At 41.7% G+C, this 17081-nt stretch overlaps 1 protein-coding gene across 1 annotated transcript; it reads left to right on the top strand.

The window, feature by feature from the left end:
* Positions 1-26: 26 nt before the first annotated feature.
* Positions 27-15728, top strand: epn3b (epsin 3b). The gene is made up of 12 exons (XM_040014376.1): positions 27-423; positions 6134-6368; positions 6540-6698; positions 6923-7006; positions 7146-7443; positions 7774-7892; positions 9177-9263; positions 11735-11858; positions 11958-12128; positions 12527-12622; positions 13041-13334; positions 13424-15728. Exons 2-12 carry the CDS (start codon positions 6300-6302, stop codon positions 13714-13716), a joined length of 1794 nt encoding a protein of 597 aa, XP_039870310.1. The 5' UTR covers positions 27-423; positions 6134-6299; the 3' UTR covers positions 13717-15728.
* The last annotated feature ends 1353 nt before the right edge of the window (positions 15729-17081 follow it).

Here is a 17081-nt window from a genome sequence, read left to right as displayed (position 1 = left end):
CGTACCACTGAGTATGCAAACGAGGCGCCCCCGTCCCCGCCTCTTTTTTTACGCTCACCCACGTGACCGCTGTGTGTGCTATGCGTCCCTGGCCTTGCCGGTGCTGTATGAGTGTGTGGACGGGGCTGCCTGAAGTGAGAGAGACTGTGAGAGAGCCGTGTGCTGTGGCTTATCCTTGTCCTATGCGGATTTTACCACTGACTGTCAGGCCGAGCGGCTCGCATCATCTAGGGCAGGCCCCCCGTTCAGACACCCCCTTTCAGAGATTCCTCAAAACGCGCACCGCTGGAGGATAATTGTGGTTGCCCTGCTTAGTCAGTTTTATTTCGGGGGAATATTATCGACGCTGAGGACTTGGGAGAGGAGAAAAGCGGAGAGGCGAGGGTGCTCAGTGGGCAAGGCGAGAGATGAGCAGTGGGCATGGTAAGCTGCATGCTGTAGGGGTGATGATGGAGAGGGATATAGTTTCCCGAGGTTCTTGGAAAATTACTTTCCTCTTAAGTGAGTCCAAAAATTAATGCTATATGTAGTGCTATATATAATGTTGCGTTTCTGATGGAAGACAACTCCAGCAGCAGTTGGCTTTCCTCAGGAAGCTGCCTCACATGGCAGCCCGCACAGGGTTTCCACCGCAAGAGGGGGTGTGTTTGAGAGAGTGTGTGTGTGTTTGAGAGTGTGTGTGTGTGGGTGGGGGGGCATCATGCAGACCAACCACGGGCCCCTTGTCCCCTCTCCTTTGCCCCCTGAAAAAAATGTTGATTGCAGTGCTCGGGACTTTTCTGGGGGAAATGATGCCCGTTTCCGCCTACATTAATCTGAAGCTGTCTTTATCCCTAATCCACGCGATCATGCTTAATCTGACCTCCAATCTCAGCCTTGCTTTAAGGAGTTTTCGCCGTTTATTCCCAAACCTTGGACTCTAATATTCAGCTAGAAAAACACAGACGTTTTCACCTGTTTCAACAGCACGCATGCGCATCTACAGACGTGGCCGACGGAGTGACGTTCGTGTCTGAGCAATTTGACGCGTCAGATGGTCAAAGTTAATCACCCTAACTTGATTTTCTTTCTCCACGGGATAATTGTTCATTTTAATTGACATTTTAAAAATCGCTGATACATGCAGCTCTCACCTTCAGGAGCTGAACATCACAAATTCACTTTATGATGTAATCAAGTGAATACTCTGGGTACTGGTTCCAATTAAATGACTGAGAGGCTCAGGGAACTTTTGTTTGAGTTGTACCTGCAGATGAGTCATTTGGATATCGTGTATACTGTATGGATATGGATCTAATAATGGACCAATAGCCAAACCTCCAAAGTGCTGTTATTCATAGATTGTCCCTGTGCTGAGACTTAATCAGATATGTGCATTAGAAGTGAGCTGTACAGACTTATCTGGGAAATACTAAACTATACAAACCACCTGCTCTTTGAAAATTGGGATTCATATATAAATCAAATGGTGTATGTTATAGCAGAGTTAGAAATGGGTAAATGTATTTGTTAGACTCATGAAAACTCCTCTCACCCGGCTCATCCTTTTGTCCAGGATTCCTTCCACTTACATGCTCTGAGAATACACACAGAGATATAATATTACTTCCACAATGTGAAGTTTCTGCTCTCAGATCTCCAGATAAGTTGATTTAAAGAACTGTGGTCTAAAACATCTCATGTAAGTAGAAAGCACCAGACTGCAATAACCTGTGCTTGTTGGTGCATATGTGTGTTTGTGGATCTGAGCTGAAGATGATTGTGCAGAAAGATGATACTGGTAAAGTTGCTGAGCATCACTTTCTTCTTTGTGCCCTTCGTTCTCACTCACTCCCTCTCTTCCTCTTGCACGTCCCTCTCAGACTCATCATCCTCTCAGAGTTTTGCTCTCTGTGTCCCTGCTGTGTGCATCTCATGTCCTCTGTGCTTCTGCTGATGTTGGCGTTTCAGCAGGAAAAGGCGTCCTGTGACTTGTTTCAGTCTTTGTGTACTGCTGTGCTACAGCAAAAGTTCAAATTAAACACAGCAGATTTGTGGATGGATTACTGAATGGTACTTACAGGTGCATGTCCAGCTGCCCAGTAGGTCAGTGTCCACATCAGAGTCCTTGTACTGGGAGTTCCAACTTACTATGTAATTTTATTTTTTTTATTTAATACAATTATTAAATATAAGAATATGTTGGATCGAAGTACATTTCTACTTAGGGAAGACATAATTTGAATGATATAATCTTGTTTTATTTTCAAATTATGTGTCACCATATTTTTGAAATATTTTTAAGCAGCAAAATGATACAGAAAGAGATACTAGAAATATTTTACTAAAAATATTTAATACCACCCAACTATTATTAAAAAATGTTTCAATATCTATATATGTTGTTTGGTGTTCATTTTAATACCCTAACATACCAAATATTTATATGTAAAGGATATAGGAAATTATATTATATATTGGTATTAAAATAGAAGTCCCTAAAAGTCTAATTGCAAGCAGGGCGACGGCTTTATGGCTTTAAGGAAACTCTTTTGTTTCATAACATAACTATAGCATAAATTAATTAATAACTAATCTATCTCAGAAGATATAAAAGCTTTGATTTGGCAGAGTTATACAGTTTTGCTCTGGATACCCTTACTGTCGCAACCCCAAAGGGGATTTGTGTCTTTACTTGGAAGCAATCCAAATATCTTTGGCGTGCCAAGCAAATGTGTTAACCACTACATCATTATCCTCGTGTGCTATTGCTCACTATCATTACCTCAGAATCAAATAATAAAATGTCCAGCTGTGTATATATTTATTTAAACAGTGTTTTACTTATATAACACCTTGTTATTGCATTGCTCAGCAATCTGTTATAAAAAATAGTTTTCCATCATAGTATTAGAAGAAAATTTGTGTGCTTTGTCTAGTATATATTACATTATAGTCACCCAAGGACACTGTACAGAGCAAATAAGACAGGCATAAAAACAGGAAATAAACACAATAATAAAAGAAAGTTTAAGAGCATGGAGAAGTTATATAGAGTATGCTATCTTGAACAGGTGGGTTTTGAGGGTGGACTTAAAAAGAGGAATTGAAGTGATGTTTCAGAGCTCAGAGGGTAGGGAATTCCAAAGTCGAGGGGCAAAGCGACTAAAAGCCCTGCCCCCTGTGGTAATAAGACGAGAGTAAAGGAACAGAAAGGAAAAGAGAAGAGAAGGATCTGAGGCACCGGGATGGGATGGAGATCTGTACCAAATCAGAAAGGTATGGTAGGGAAAGAGAATTGATAGCCTTAAATGTATAAAGGAGTATTTTAAAATTAATGTGAATTGTTTTCCTGAATTGCTTATTACCAGTGTTTATGGTAATATGTTTCTGGTAAGTTTTTATGTAACTTTTATGTCAGAAGATGCATTTCGGTTAAATCTATAACCTCTTTTATGAGAGTGACCAGGCCAAAATATAGATAGCAGCACAATTAACAGGGTTGATGACATTGCAGTCATAGATAGAATAATTTATATAATATTCTAAATAAATTACAAAATTATGAAGCCTGAATATTAGTTATTAAATATTTGCCACAAGGGGGATAATAAACTTGGAGGCACGCACATCTGGCTATGTGTTCTGTGTTTTTTTGGCTGCTTTTATAAGACATTGTAAGGTGAAGACCCCGCTGTATTCAGGAGAAAACCCCAACAATCAGATGACCTCCTATGAGCAAGCAGTTTGCAACAGTGGGAAGGAAAAAGTCCCTTTTCAGCAGAACCAGGCTCAGACAGGGGCAGTCCTCTGCTGTGACTGGTAGGAGGATGACGGCAAAGAAAACAGTAAAAGTGAGCATAGTGAGACAGAACAAAATACAGAAAATACAGTAGAGACAAACATTTAATGACATGCCTCAGTAGTATGTAAACATAATAAAAGTGGTGAGTGTAGAAAAAGAGCTCAGTGCATCCACTGAAGTCCTACGGTAGTCAAAACCTTTAACATGGTTCCTGATCACCTGATCAAGCCCTTGGTCCAAAATGGTAAATGGCCTGTATTTGTATAGCGCTTTACTAGTCCCTAAAGCGCTTTACACAACCAGTCATCCACCCATTCACACACTGGTGATGGCAAGCTACATTGTAGCCACAGCCACCCTGGGGCACACTGACAGAGGCAAGGCTGCCAGACACTGGCGCCACCGGGCCCTCTGACCACCACCAGTAGGTAAAGGGTGAAGTGTCTTGCCCAAGGACACAACGACTGAGACTGTCCGAGCCGGGGCTCGAAGCACCAACCTTCCGATTACAAGGCGACCTCCCAACTCTTGAGCCACGAGCGCCCCTAAGCAAAGTTTTAATTCTAGTCTTAAAACAGAGAGAGGCCTGAAACCTGAAGGTTCTGCCTTCTATCCTACTTTTAGAAACTGTAGGAACTACAAGTAGCCTACAGTCTGAAAGCATTGGGATAACATGATACTATGAGGTCTTTAAAATATGATGGGCTCTGATTTTTCAAGACTATAAAGGTTTCAAACCTTTAAAGTCTTGAATTTAAAAGAAGAAATTTATTGTGATGTATTTCAGACGTGCACTATTGTAGTTTAGTCATCTGGCCTCATAGATACATATAGTTGGGTATCAACTACATAGGAATAAAAATGTATGTAGTGTTTTCTAATAATTATTTCTAAAGAAAATGTGTAATGTACGAATGTATGTCAACAGTTGTCACTGACAGAAATGTATTACAATCCATACTGTTATGACAACTCACTTAAATAGAAAAAAACACACACAGGTAAAGGCAGGTTGCGTTCTTTTTTTTCTGACTTATATTCTTAAGATAATTATCATAAACACAGAAATAGGTGATCATATGTGATCATACCCTCTGGCGATCTTCTTACCAGCACTGAACTGGGATGGACACTCATCTGTATTGTGGAGAGTTTTCGTCTCTCTCTGCCAGTTATGGATCTTTGATCAGCACGTTTCTTTATGGTACAAAGACAAAGGATACATACTTGATTGCCACATCTGGCCAATGTATTCAAACACTAAGAAACTCAAAGGTTTACCTTGTCATGAGAGGGATTTTTTTAAAAGTATATTTTCTGTCATCTGACAATTTAGTGAGTTGAAGACAGATGAAAAGAGATTTAATTTAGGGGGGGGGGGGTCACCCTAGCTCAGCTTTGGTTTAGTAGGTTAATTACGTTCTGTGTCAGTGGAAGCTTATAGTCGCTGGCAGAGGGAAATGTATCACAGGAACCCTTAATGATCAATTCCCCCATGTCCTTTGTGAAATACGAATTTGGAAGAGCAAATTGGGTTGCAAGTGTGTGTCTATGCGCACACAGACCGTGCACGGTGGCCTGAATAATATAAGCTACCAAGTAGCTTCATCAAACACCTGAGTGCCAGATTTTTAGTATGACCTACTTCTCCATAACGGGGCACAAACTAGAAACCGCTCTGTCAGTCATTGTTTACATTGTCATTTCACTGTTCTCTAATTGACACAGACAACAAAGAAATTGCTTTTAAGTTAGCTTGTTGATTTAGTGGTGATGGTCAAGTTAGATGGCAGCGTCAGTCTGTTGATGGTTTTCTTGATACATTATTGGTGATTTCTGATTGAGTCAGCACATATGAAACGGTGAAATCAATGACTATGGAAGTACACAAATGCAACAATAGCAGCAACTGCTCCACTAGCTTTACAAATGTCCAGCCACTGTGTGCAACATATAAAACTGGATCTGGTCTGGAAATCACTCAAAGTCATCATCTATCATCATGAAAGGTCCACTGAGGGTGTGGAGAGAAGCACACCACCAGGAGAGTGGGTAGCGCCACTATACACACAATACAGCAGGCATCAGTGACAACAAACAGAGCATTACGTAAATTAGAGACAGCATCAAGGGAGGAGCTTGGCGGGTTGCAAAGCAGCTTGCATATGTGGAAAGGCAGCTAAAATAACAACATATTTGAGATTTGATGATTGGATGTGTACAAGCCCAAGACGAGGGCTGCATTATGTTTCTGCATCAACCAGGGCAGATCGAGAAAGACGTAAAAGTACTTCATAAAAGTCATACTGTTCATACTTTTTATATATCATCTTCATTTCTTTCTTACAGGGGCATCTTACAACTCCCGACAGAAAAGAGGAGCCTTCACTGGCATAGCTACCTCCCCACTCTTCCCCTCCTCCCATCCACATTTCCCTCTTCTCCCCCATTCTTAAACCGTTGACCGTTTGTTTATCGCCTTCTCTCCCTCCATATTTCCCCATCATCTGTCACCATGACAACCTCAGCCCTGCGCAGGCAGGTGAAGAATATTGTACACAACTATTCAGAAGCAGAGATCAAGGTATTGTATTAAATGTGCTATCTTCTTCGAGTGTCACTGTTTATTAGTCATATTAGATTAAAAACAAAAAGTCTGTGCTTCTTTCACTGCTGACCATCATACAGATAAGCACTTGAGATCTCTCAGACGTAAAACATAAATGGATGTTATTCCTGTGCTGCCAACGTGCAGGTTCGCGAGGCCACCTCAAACGATCCATGGGGGCCATCCTCGTCTCTCATGTCAGAGATTGCTGACTTAACCTTCAATGTGGTGGCGTTTGCTGAGGTCATGGGTATGGTGTGGAAGCGCCTCAATGACAGCGGCAAGAACTGGAGACATGTCTACAAGGTGATTTCATGAAAAGACATGAGTGTTGTTGTTTAATCTGACTTTGTAAACTGTAGCTTCTCTCTACTTGTTGGCCATCCACCGACACTCACTAGCTCCACTGAATAACAGTCATGCATCTTTAAATTTTGTTCTTCTGGATGAAAATGTCAGTTGTAATGTGCACAATATGTTGACTACAAAAGTATTTGGGAATAAATGTGCTAATTGTGATTTGACTCCAGGCCCTGACACTGTTGGATTACTTGCTGAAGACAGGATCAGAAAGGGTGGCCCAGCAGTGCCGTGAGAACGCGTTCACTATTCAGGTATTGGAGTGCAACAAAAAGAGCTGATTGATCATTGTTTATTGATCACATCATGTTAACCACAACCCTGCGTCTGTTCAGCTAGCTAAATTTTATACTTAAAAAAAACTCACTGTGATGTCTTTTGTGTGTGGTTCAGACCCTGCGCGACTTTCAGTATGTGGATCGTGATGGCAGAGACCAGGGGGCCAACGTAAGGGAAAAAGCACGCCAACTGGTCTGCCTCCTTCGGGATGAGGAGCGGCTGCGCCAGGAGAGGAGTCAAGCCCTTAAGACCAAGGAGCGAATGGCTGGTGGAGGCAGTGGAGGGGGTGGAGGTGTTTATGGAGGTATACCCCCAGCGTATCACCCAGGCAGACGCACAAGTCAGCCCAGCATGGCTGTGCTATACGGGGAGGAATTCAGTCGCTCCAGAGGCTCTCCGTCTTCCTTTAACTGTGAGTATTGTGAGTAAACTGTGAGTAAACTTATCTGGAACACTGACCGCCTTCTATTGTATGATAGCAAGTTGCGAATAAATAGATCAAGAGTTAAAAATACACATTTAAATTCAGGATCATTGCCGCATCCCTAATTAAATGTTTTTTGCGCTGTCACCCAGCACTTTGGACAACCACATGGATTATCAATACTGCAGCGTAGGCCTGAAAATATTCAAATGAGCCCCATACTTTGTGTGCTTCTTGTCTTTCTGGAACATCATCATCCCCACATCAATCGTTTCTCCTAACTCGGTCTTATTCCATTCTCCCAAAATCCCTCCGCAGCCTCGTCCTCGTCTCCTCGAGCCGCTTCAGACCTGGAGCAGGCTCGACCTCAGACCAGCGGGGAAGAGGAGTTACAGCTCCAGCTGGCTTTAGCCATGAGCAGGGAGGAGAGTCAGAAGGTAAAACAACACACAACAATACACATACACACACACGCACGGTATGATAATGTGGATGTCCTCAGGTGTAGCTCCTGTCCACATATACACACAAATAAGTCCTCTGTATTCAGTGCCTCTTGATGATTCCAGTAATGAAAATGAAAATGTTGCAAACATTTTGAACATTCGCCCACCTTCAGCTAGCCCTTCCTTCCCCTGTTACCATAGAGACAGATGGAGACACAGAACTACAGACTGCTCAAAGCCTTAGCCTAACGGAGCATGTGCAGGTACACACAGAAACACACCTCAGAGCTTAAAGTAAGCAATTATTAAATATTGTGTGTCTTTTTGTGTATTTGACGACATGGCTCATATGCTTTTACTGAGATTTTCCTGGTATTTTTAAAATGTAACATTAATTTGATATTTCTTTTGTCATTTGCATTTTTTTAGTTATTCGTCTTTGTTCTAATGTATACATTTTCTTGGCCATTAAAGGTACAAACTGAGAGCATGATTTTCAGCTACATTAGCTAAGCACCTCCAGTCTCTTTGACTAGAGGCTGTCATTTGTGCTGTGCACCTGGTGCCAGTGAACCAACAGGCACAAACTTTACATTTTACATGACAGCTCCCTCATTTGCAGAATAAAGAAGAAGCACATTATCCAAAAATAAAACACAGAAAATTAAGTGGAACGTAATTGACTTGACAAGATGCGGGGAATGAAATTAATAAATGGCAAATTTAAAGGGAAAATAGAGTTAGGACGCATTACTGTGATGTAAATAAATATGGAAGCAAATTTAAACAGAAATACAATTAAGTTGCATTTTATAAATTGATTAACGCTTACATTTATTTTTTAACACTGTTTTTGCACATTTAGTGTATTTTGAGTCATTCATTCATTCGTGCGTTTCTTTATTTTGAATTTTTGGCAGTTACAGTCCTGAATAATGGCGATCTCACTAACCCTCTTCTTCCTTTTCTCCAGCTTTTACCACCTGTCTCCTTATCAGGACCTCCGTTGTGCAGATTTCTCATACGATTTTTCATACAAGTACTGCTTCAACTCTCATGTGTAATTTTGGAAGATTTTCTCTCTGCTTTGCGCTTACCCAGCTTCTGCTCTTTGTAAACTAAATCTTTCAACAGTACAAAACAGCCACCAGTGCCGCGTTCGGTCTGCTGGGCCAAGCAGCAGAAAAGTGTTTAACCAATGCCAGTTTTTGTGTGCGGGTCTGCACTCATTGCCACGATGGTAATGCTGATGATGTCACAATACCGCCCCTGCAGGAGCAGCGCTGTCGCCAAGGAGACGAGTCACTGTTACAGAAGGCCCTGGATGAGAGCCGGAGAGAGAGCCAGTCAGAGACGCACGAGGTGAGTTCAAAAATGTGTGTGTATACGATGGATGCCATGTGTGTGGGTACATGCATGGAACATGAGTGTGAATTTGTATGAAAAGGTGGGTGGATGCATTTGTAGGTGGTTGCTGGCAGGCATTTGGAGAAAGAAGTTGAATATAGGCTGCAGACTACGAGGCAGGGATGGACAACAAGCCTAAAAATAAAATAAAATAAACAACAAAACAGCCTAATGATCGAGTGTTGAGAGAGACAATAGAAAGCTGAGAGAAGAGAAAGAGGTGCTTGCTGAATGATAATGACTCTGTCGTGTCTAACCTTGAGCTCAGCATGACATTTCCCTGAAAGCATACTTCTTATCTTGTAGCACATCAGCTCCTTTACTCATTGGCCTGTCAACAAGCCAATCAGAGTCAGCTGCAGTCTTATGTAAAGGTTCCCAAGCCTTGTAACTGGTCTAAAAGTAGGATAGGAGGCAGAACCTTCAGGTTTCAGGCCTCTCTCTGTTTTTAAGACTAGAATTAAAGCTTTGATTAGGGGCGATCGTGGCTCAAGAGTTGGGAGGTCGCCTCGTAATCGGAAGGTTGGCGGTTCGAGCCCCGGCTTAGACAGTCTCAGTCGTTGTGTCCTTGGGCAAGACACTTCACCCGTTACCTACTGGTGGTGGTCAGAGGGCCCGGTGGTACCAGTGTCCGGCAGCCTCGCCTCTGTCAGTGCGCCCCAGGGTGGCTGTGGCTACAATGTAGCTTGCCATCACCAGTGTATGTGTGGATGACTGGTTGTGTAAAGCGCTTTAGGGACTAGTAAATGATCGAAATCATTGTTATGCCATCAGATAAAACATGAAGAAAAGGGGAAAAGTTAACCTCTAAATGGCTCTTTCACTGACAAAATCTTAAGATTTTGTGTTTAGCATAAAAGATACTAAATATAAGTATACTTTATTAGAAAAGACAGTTTGTTTTAACTACCTCCTTAAAAAAATTAAAACTTACATAAGTTTTCTCTTAAGCCTGTTTTCAGTGTGATTGCACTGGGGCCCTGTCTGCACTTTGTGACCGATTATGTTGAACATTGAACTCTATTGAACAGATTCTCGTGAAAGCGGCCCTCTAGTGTCAAATTGGAATTTACAAAAAGCAAAACCCTTCTTTGTGTGGAGCAGAAATTTAAACACATAAACCTGGCATTTCTGTCTGCTACCTTTCAATTTTCACATGCAACAATCTGATATGAACATATTTGAAATAATTAAATCTGAAAACTGGTAAAGCAAAACTAAGAGCAGTGAGAAAATAAGCTTGACTGAATTACAAAGTCAGGAATCATAGTTCAAGCAGTAGATCATATGTCGCCATATTTGTGTGAAATGGCAGTGATGACTTGTGTTTTTTATGCCATTTCAGTTTTTTAAATTAAAAACAAAGTAGGTGTTTGTTTCCATGTTCTAACTCACATTTCCACTTAACATGGCATTACAATGCAGGTTCAGCCCAGTATGATATAGTTTTACCACATGGGCAGGGTCTGAAAGATAACATAGAAGCTTCATTTGATGCTTTTCTGTGAGCAGAAATAGAAATTTCTCTGTAGGTAGATATCTTCCTGTTTACTGTCCTGTAGGATTCTCTTCTGCAACTGCTGCACTGCAGAGTGGTCTCTAAACAGTACAACCTGAGAAATTTATGAAACGATGACACCGTTTCTGAATGACCTCAAGCAATTTTCATTTCATTATATAATGTACGCTCATTACAACATACATAAAGCACAAACACCAGATGCAAGATGCAGATGCTGTGGTGGATCTTATTAATAAATTATACTCTACAGTAATAGAGCAATGGACTGTGTAACTCAGAAGGGCGTCAGAAATTATCATAGCAATTGTAAATGTGTGTTTTCAGCAGCAGCAGCAGTGAAACATAACTGCAAAGAAACATTTTCAAGTGAGCTACAGTAAGCTCTTTATTGGTAAGGGAATAAACAGAGCAGCAGATTCAGTCTGACTTTAGAAAGTTGCCATTGTTCTGTGAATACCATGGATCTTTTCTTTTCATGAGTTAATACCAAAAAGCAGATCTGTGTTTGTCTTTTTTTGGAACACTGAATAGATTTCTCTTCCCAGAAAAAAACATTATATTTCAGTAGAGCTGAAAATTGCAACAGATCAATAACTCTTAACTGGAACACCAGCAAGTGCACATTTCTGTACTTTCAGTGTGCAGTAGTTTCTTACTCAGTTTGACTCGCAGATATTTACATAACACATTTTTACTCAGACAATTCATTTAACTTCATTTGAATACAAAGTGAAATCATTAGTGTTAATACAGTTGTCAGTGGATTTTACAGTCACACTGACTCTGTGAGTTCTCTGGCTGTCCTCAGTAGGATTGGGTGCTTTGAATGTTTCTCATTAACTTACACAAACCTGGAAACAAATAAGACAATGTTTGATCCTGAGATGTTTTCCTTTGCTTGTAGTCTGCCATGTTGGATCTAGTGGACATATTTGGATCCTCATCTGAGACCCCTCTGCCACCTAGTGACCCTTGGAACTCTGCTAAGCCCACCAGTAACGTCTCTTCTGACCCGTGGGACTCTGTAGGTAGGTGGATCATCACAGACGCATCACACGAACATCAGTGTGATGCAAGAGTGCATTCAAAACAGCAGCTTCAAAGTGAATCTTTTCTCTCCCTAACAGCAGTCCACTCAAGCACTCCTGTGATTGGTAGCCCCTGGACAGCCCCTCCCTCCTCCAACAACACATCCAATCCTTGGGCTCCTTGTACCAACTCACGCACAGACCCATGGGAAGCAGCACCTGCTTCCTGCAGTCCTGTCAATCATGCGTGGGACAGCCCAACAGATGGAGGTGCTTTCATTAGGACACACACACACACAGTCGTGTTTTCATATCTTTGTGGGGACATCTAATTGACATAATGCTTTCCCTAGCCGCTTACCCTAACCATCATAAATGAACCCTAACCATAACCTAATTGTAACCCTGACACTAAAACCACATTTTCACTCTCACAAATGCCTTCAAACTCGTGGGGACGGGTTTTTGTCCCCATAAGGGCTGTTGGTCCCCACAAGTATAGTAACGTTCCAAGTTTTGGTCCCCACAAAGATATGTAAACCTAGTACACACACACACACACACACACACACACACACACACACACACACACACATATATATTGATTGTTTTAATCCAAAAACATAAGCACTTCTGCTGTTTTTATTGATTCTCATTTTTCCGTGCAGATGCTGATGGGACGGATCCATTCGCTGCACATGAAGAAGAGAAACCTAAACAGGAGATTCCCGCAGTGTCCTCACCTCAACCTGCAAGTCCCACAGGTACTATTGTACATAAAAGAGAGAACTGTGGGCTTTACTGTAAGATGTAATCATGACAGAAGCGACTTATATGGTGTACCACGGGTGGTTGTAGTAAGAATAACATCATGCAATATGATCTTTGTTATACCTGTGATACCTGTGATATTTTGTACTTTTAGAGGTACTATGGCTTGTCACTGGGGTGGTACCGTTCAAAGTAATGCCATGGCACTTTTTTCTGCTCTTGTAGTTTATTACCTACAAGAGACGGGTTTTGAACTTTTCGTGACAATTTTGTAGCTCTGAAAGTTTAAATCTCACTGAAACTCTTCGTTTTGTTTTTGTTTGTTTTTTTCATTTGTACAACATTTAACATTATGTAATATTATCGTTCATCAAAATCTAATTTTAAAATCCTTTTTTCTGCCTTGTGTAGATGCAGAGTTGTTTGGGACAAAACCAGAGTCTGACCCATTTTCTGGTCTAGACTCCAAGCAGGACCCATTTGGAACGGAGCCACCAGTGAAACCCCAGGTAAACGGACGAGATTCAGCCAGCCCGGAGATGTTTGACCTGTCACGGCTAGCACCCCCGCTCAGTGCCCCGGCTACACGTGTGTGTCGGACTCCAGAGGCTTTTCTGGGACCTACGGGGGCCTCGCTGGTGAATTTAGACACTCTGATACCCCCCAACCCCCCTACAAAGACGCACAATAACCCTTTCCTCTCAGGTAAAACACCATTTTAAATTTACATACAGAAATATTACTGTGATATTGTTAGTTTTAAGTTTTTCAGTGGCACAATTCTGTCTTCACAGGTCTGAGCGCACCATCTCCTAACAACCCTTTTCACTGCGACCAGCCTCGCCTCACCCTCAACCAAATGCGACCGTCCTCCACGTCCCCACTGCCCCCCCACATGCTGTCCTACAGCCCGTCGCTGCCCCTTCCACTGCTCCACCAGCCTCCCATCCTCCCCTCTTCTTTCACACAACCTCCTGCTGGACTCCTGGACCTTCCCTCTAACCTCCCTCAGCCCCTGCTTCCCCTTTCTCCACGACCAGCACCCCGCACTCAGTCACAAACACACAGTCAGAACCCTTTCCTCTGAGACTCTAACATCTTGCAAGCTCTGGTCTGCAGAGGGAGACAGAACTGACTCTTTTTGGGTTAATCTATGCTAACTGCAATGAGACTAGTTTAAGCGAGCCTGAACTGGGTCCTGGTCTGATGTCATTGTGCACACTTGAAGTAGACTCGGATGGGATGTATTTGTGTCTGTGTAAGGACACAACAGCTGCTACTTAACCTGAACTCTTGAAGAAAAGCTCGCTCACGCACACACACACCTATACATGCACTCAGGCGCACTTTAGGGTGCACAGACACAACAAACATGTACACTGCACCAAACTAACAGGGTGTATCTCAACAGTCCCTCTAATGCCTTTTCCCCATCAAAAGAGACAACTCCAAGTATCTTTTCAATCCTGAACTTTTCCTTTAAAAGCCTGGGATGAAGCCACACTCTTTGATTGTCTACGAAGCTTCACCAGGATCCTTACCGCTGCTGCTTCACCGACAAAAGCATGAATGCCTTCCCCACCCAGGATTCCAAACTACACTACTCTCTTGAGCACCTGAGATGAGCTCTTCAAATAGATCCTATTTTTTCAACAAGTTGACATCTAGAGCTTTCTGTCACTTGAGAAAGTCCAAAAGTGTGGTACTGTAAGATTTAAGAAAGCATAGACAAGACCTAATCAATTCCCTCCCACCTTTATATTATAATATATATTTTGCATTGCCTTGCTGCCTTGCAATCTCAATAGCATCTGATCCTAAGGTAGCTTGGTTATTTATCTTTCAAGATAAGAAGCCTCAACATGATCCTGATGGATTCAAAACTGGACTAGCCTAGCCTAAGTTCAATTGTACAATCTGGCACTAAAGTGATCACTTCTTTAACCCCCCCCCCCGTGCCTGTCTCTACATCTTACCCACCATGCATTCTTAACCAGTGCATGCTAGCACCAGTTAGGGGAGGGGTGTACAACTAATTTCCCCCACAGGCCACATGAGAAACTGAGACTGTTTGGAGGAATGTACCGATAAGCCAAACTCAGTTCTGCTGGGAAATAATGTCAACTCTGTATATGCTTATGGGGCGCAGCCCTTCACAACAGTCCCGATTACTCATGTGGCCCTTTGGGAAAATGAATTGGCCACCCTGAATTAGGAGGACCTCAGGGAGACTGCCCCTCTTTCAATGCGATTCAACCTCACTAAATAGAAAAGTATTTGACTTTAAAAATAAACAGGAGAATAGGTGATTTTATTTTTTTCTGATTAAAAAACGATGGGAGGATGAGAATATATACAAGGAAGCAAGGAGACGTGACGGAACAGATCTAAATGAAGTTATTACAGATTATAGAACAATTCATTGAGCTGTAGCTCCTCTTCTCCTCTGCTCCTTGTTCATGTCAGTGTTAGGAACAAGAGAATCTGAGATGAATAAGAGATGTTTGGTCATTACTGCACTGAACCTGGACTTGAATGTGAATTGCCTGCCTATAGATACACACAGGCTTAGTACATATGTATTTAACAGAATGATAATGCTGTATTATTAACTATTATACCAATAAATTGATGGTGTTTGCATTATAATTTCTGAAGTATTGTCTTTTTTTTTGTATAACCCCTTTTTTGAACTATGACCACTAGATGGCAGTGCTGTGTAAGACGGTTATAATGCCCTGCATGTTTTGCAGCAATGCAGTCTGGGCAACATCACCCCTGGGATATAAGACAGATAGGGTTACTTGTCTGGTAGTCAGCACACTTGAAGTTCCAAGAAGCAGTTCAAACATTTCACGGTAATCACCATGTTGATTGTTGCACCATAGCAGCTGATCTCTAGCCATGTGCAAACAAGCTTTTAATCCAACCAAACATCTTACTTGTTGCACATAAATTTATGTAAGGAACTGATTAACTCTATTAATCATCTAGCTTTCAGAAGATGTTTGCAAAGATCTTTTCATATGTACAATTTAATCTACACATGCATCAAGAAGAAACTGTAAAGAAATCGATTCCTCACACTGTAGTTTGTTAACATTTTTAAAACAAGACATCAGAACCCTGAAAATTAGACTTTTAGTGTCACAGGCAGGTCTTTGGACTGCCTTTGCTCGGAGAAAAATCTGAGGGGTGTTATGAAATGAGAGGGAAAGTTATATTTCCATATTAAGGTTCTGCTATCATTAGATATTTTCCATTTATTACCCATTCATAATGGTATTTGTCAGCTTCCTATCTGCATGGCTCCTGTACAAGATCAATTAAAACAACTAAAAGGGCTTTCTTGCAAACTCTCAATAGGTCAAATATCTGGGTTTCCAAAAGTGAAACTAAATGAATCGAGAAAATCCAATCATGCCTGTACACCCAGAAACACTCGCACACTTCCCTTTCTCTTTAATGTCTGGCATTTCTGTCCAAACAAAATCAAGTGCAGTCTGATCACAGATCTAAACAGCTGCAGTCTCAACCTTCTGATACAGTAAATCAACTGGTGTGCACATTTGATATACAACATTGCCATGTGGTGTTGATTTGGTGAAGGCAGGGGTGGGGGGTAAACAGGCAGCAGTGAGTGATTGTGGGAACAGTTGCAAGTGTGAGTGAAGACTGTGCTCTAATGCAAAAGTACCGATTAGGTTCTTAGAGACCTTGTGGGCCTGCATTGCAAGGAAATAGATAAACTTCACTTCCAGCCAGTACATAACCTCTGCTTGAACCTCTAATTGTGTTTTAGTTAATCTTGCATGGCTCACTACGACTATCTATCTCTATCAGTCAGAAATTAATATCTGCCTTGCTTCATAACCTCCAGCGCAACAGTCTAGTGAAGATAAATAAGACTGCCGTTTGCAGAGAGAAATAAGAGACTGATTACACATACAGGCACGCATCCATAAGAGCAAACGGTCATTGTCGCAGGTGTGGGCCTACTGGTGTTGGCCAGAGGGGCGGATGGTGCGATATGGCAGCCTCGCTTCTGTCAGTCTGCCCCAGGGCAGCTGTGGCTACAACCATAGCTGCCTCCACCAATGTGTGAATGCGAGAGTGACTGAATAGTGGCATTGTAAAGCGCTTTGGGTGCCTTGAAAAGCACTATATAAATCCAATCCATTATTATTATTATTATTATTATTATTATTATCTGTGCATTGAGTCTAAATGTTATCTAAATTCCACTTATCATACATTAAAAAAATAATTCCTGGTTTGGACCTCATCTGATGACACTAGCTGTTGTTCCTGGCCTGCAGTGAGGCAGCTGTCCAATTTAAAGGATCATTCAGAGTTATAGATTAAGCTAAGCCTGACTGAGATGTTACAGTAACATGGGAACAATTAGTCTCAGCACGTGCACATAAACACAGTGTGTATTCACTTAAAGCA

This window comes from Simochromis diagramma, unplaced genomic scaffold (genome assembly GCF_900408965.1).
Source record: "Simochromis diagramma unplaced genomic scaffold, fSimDia1.1 OVJJ01000669.1, whole genome shotgun sequence".
In the NCBI taxonomy this organism is placed as follows: Eukaryota; Metazoa; Chordata; class Actinopteri; order Cichliformes; family Cichlidae; genus Simochromis; species Simochromis diagramma.
Note: the sequence above shows the minus strand (reverse complement) of the source record. Positions and strands in the feature narration are given on the sequence as shown.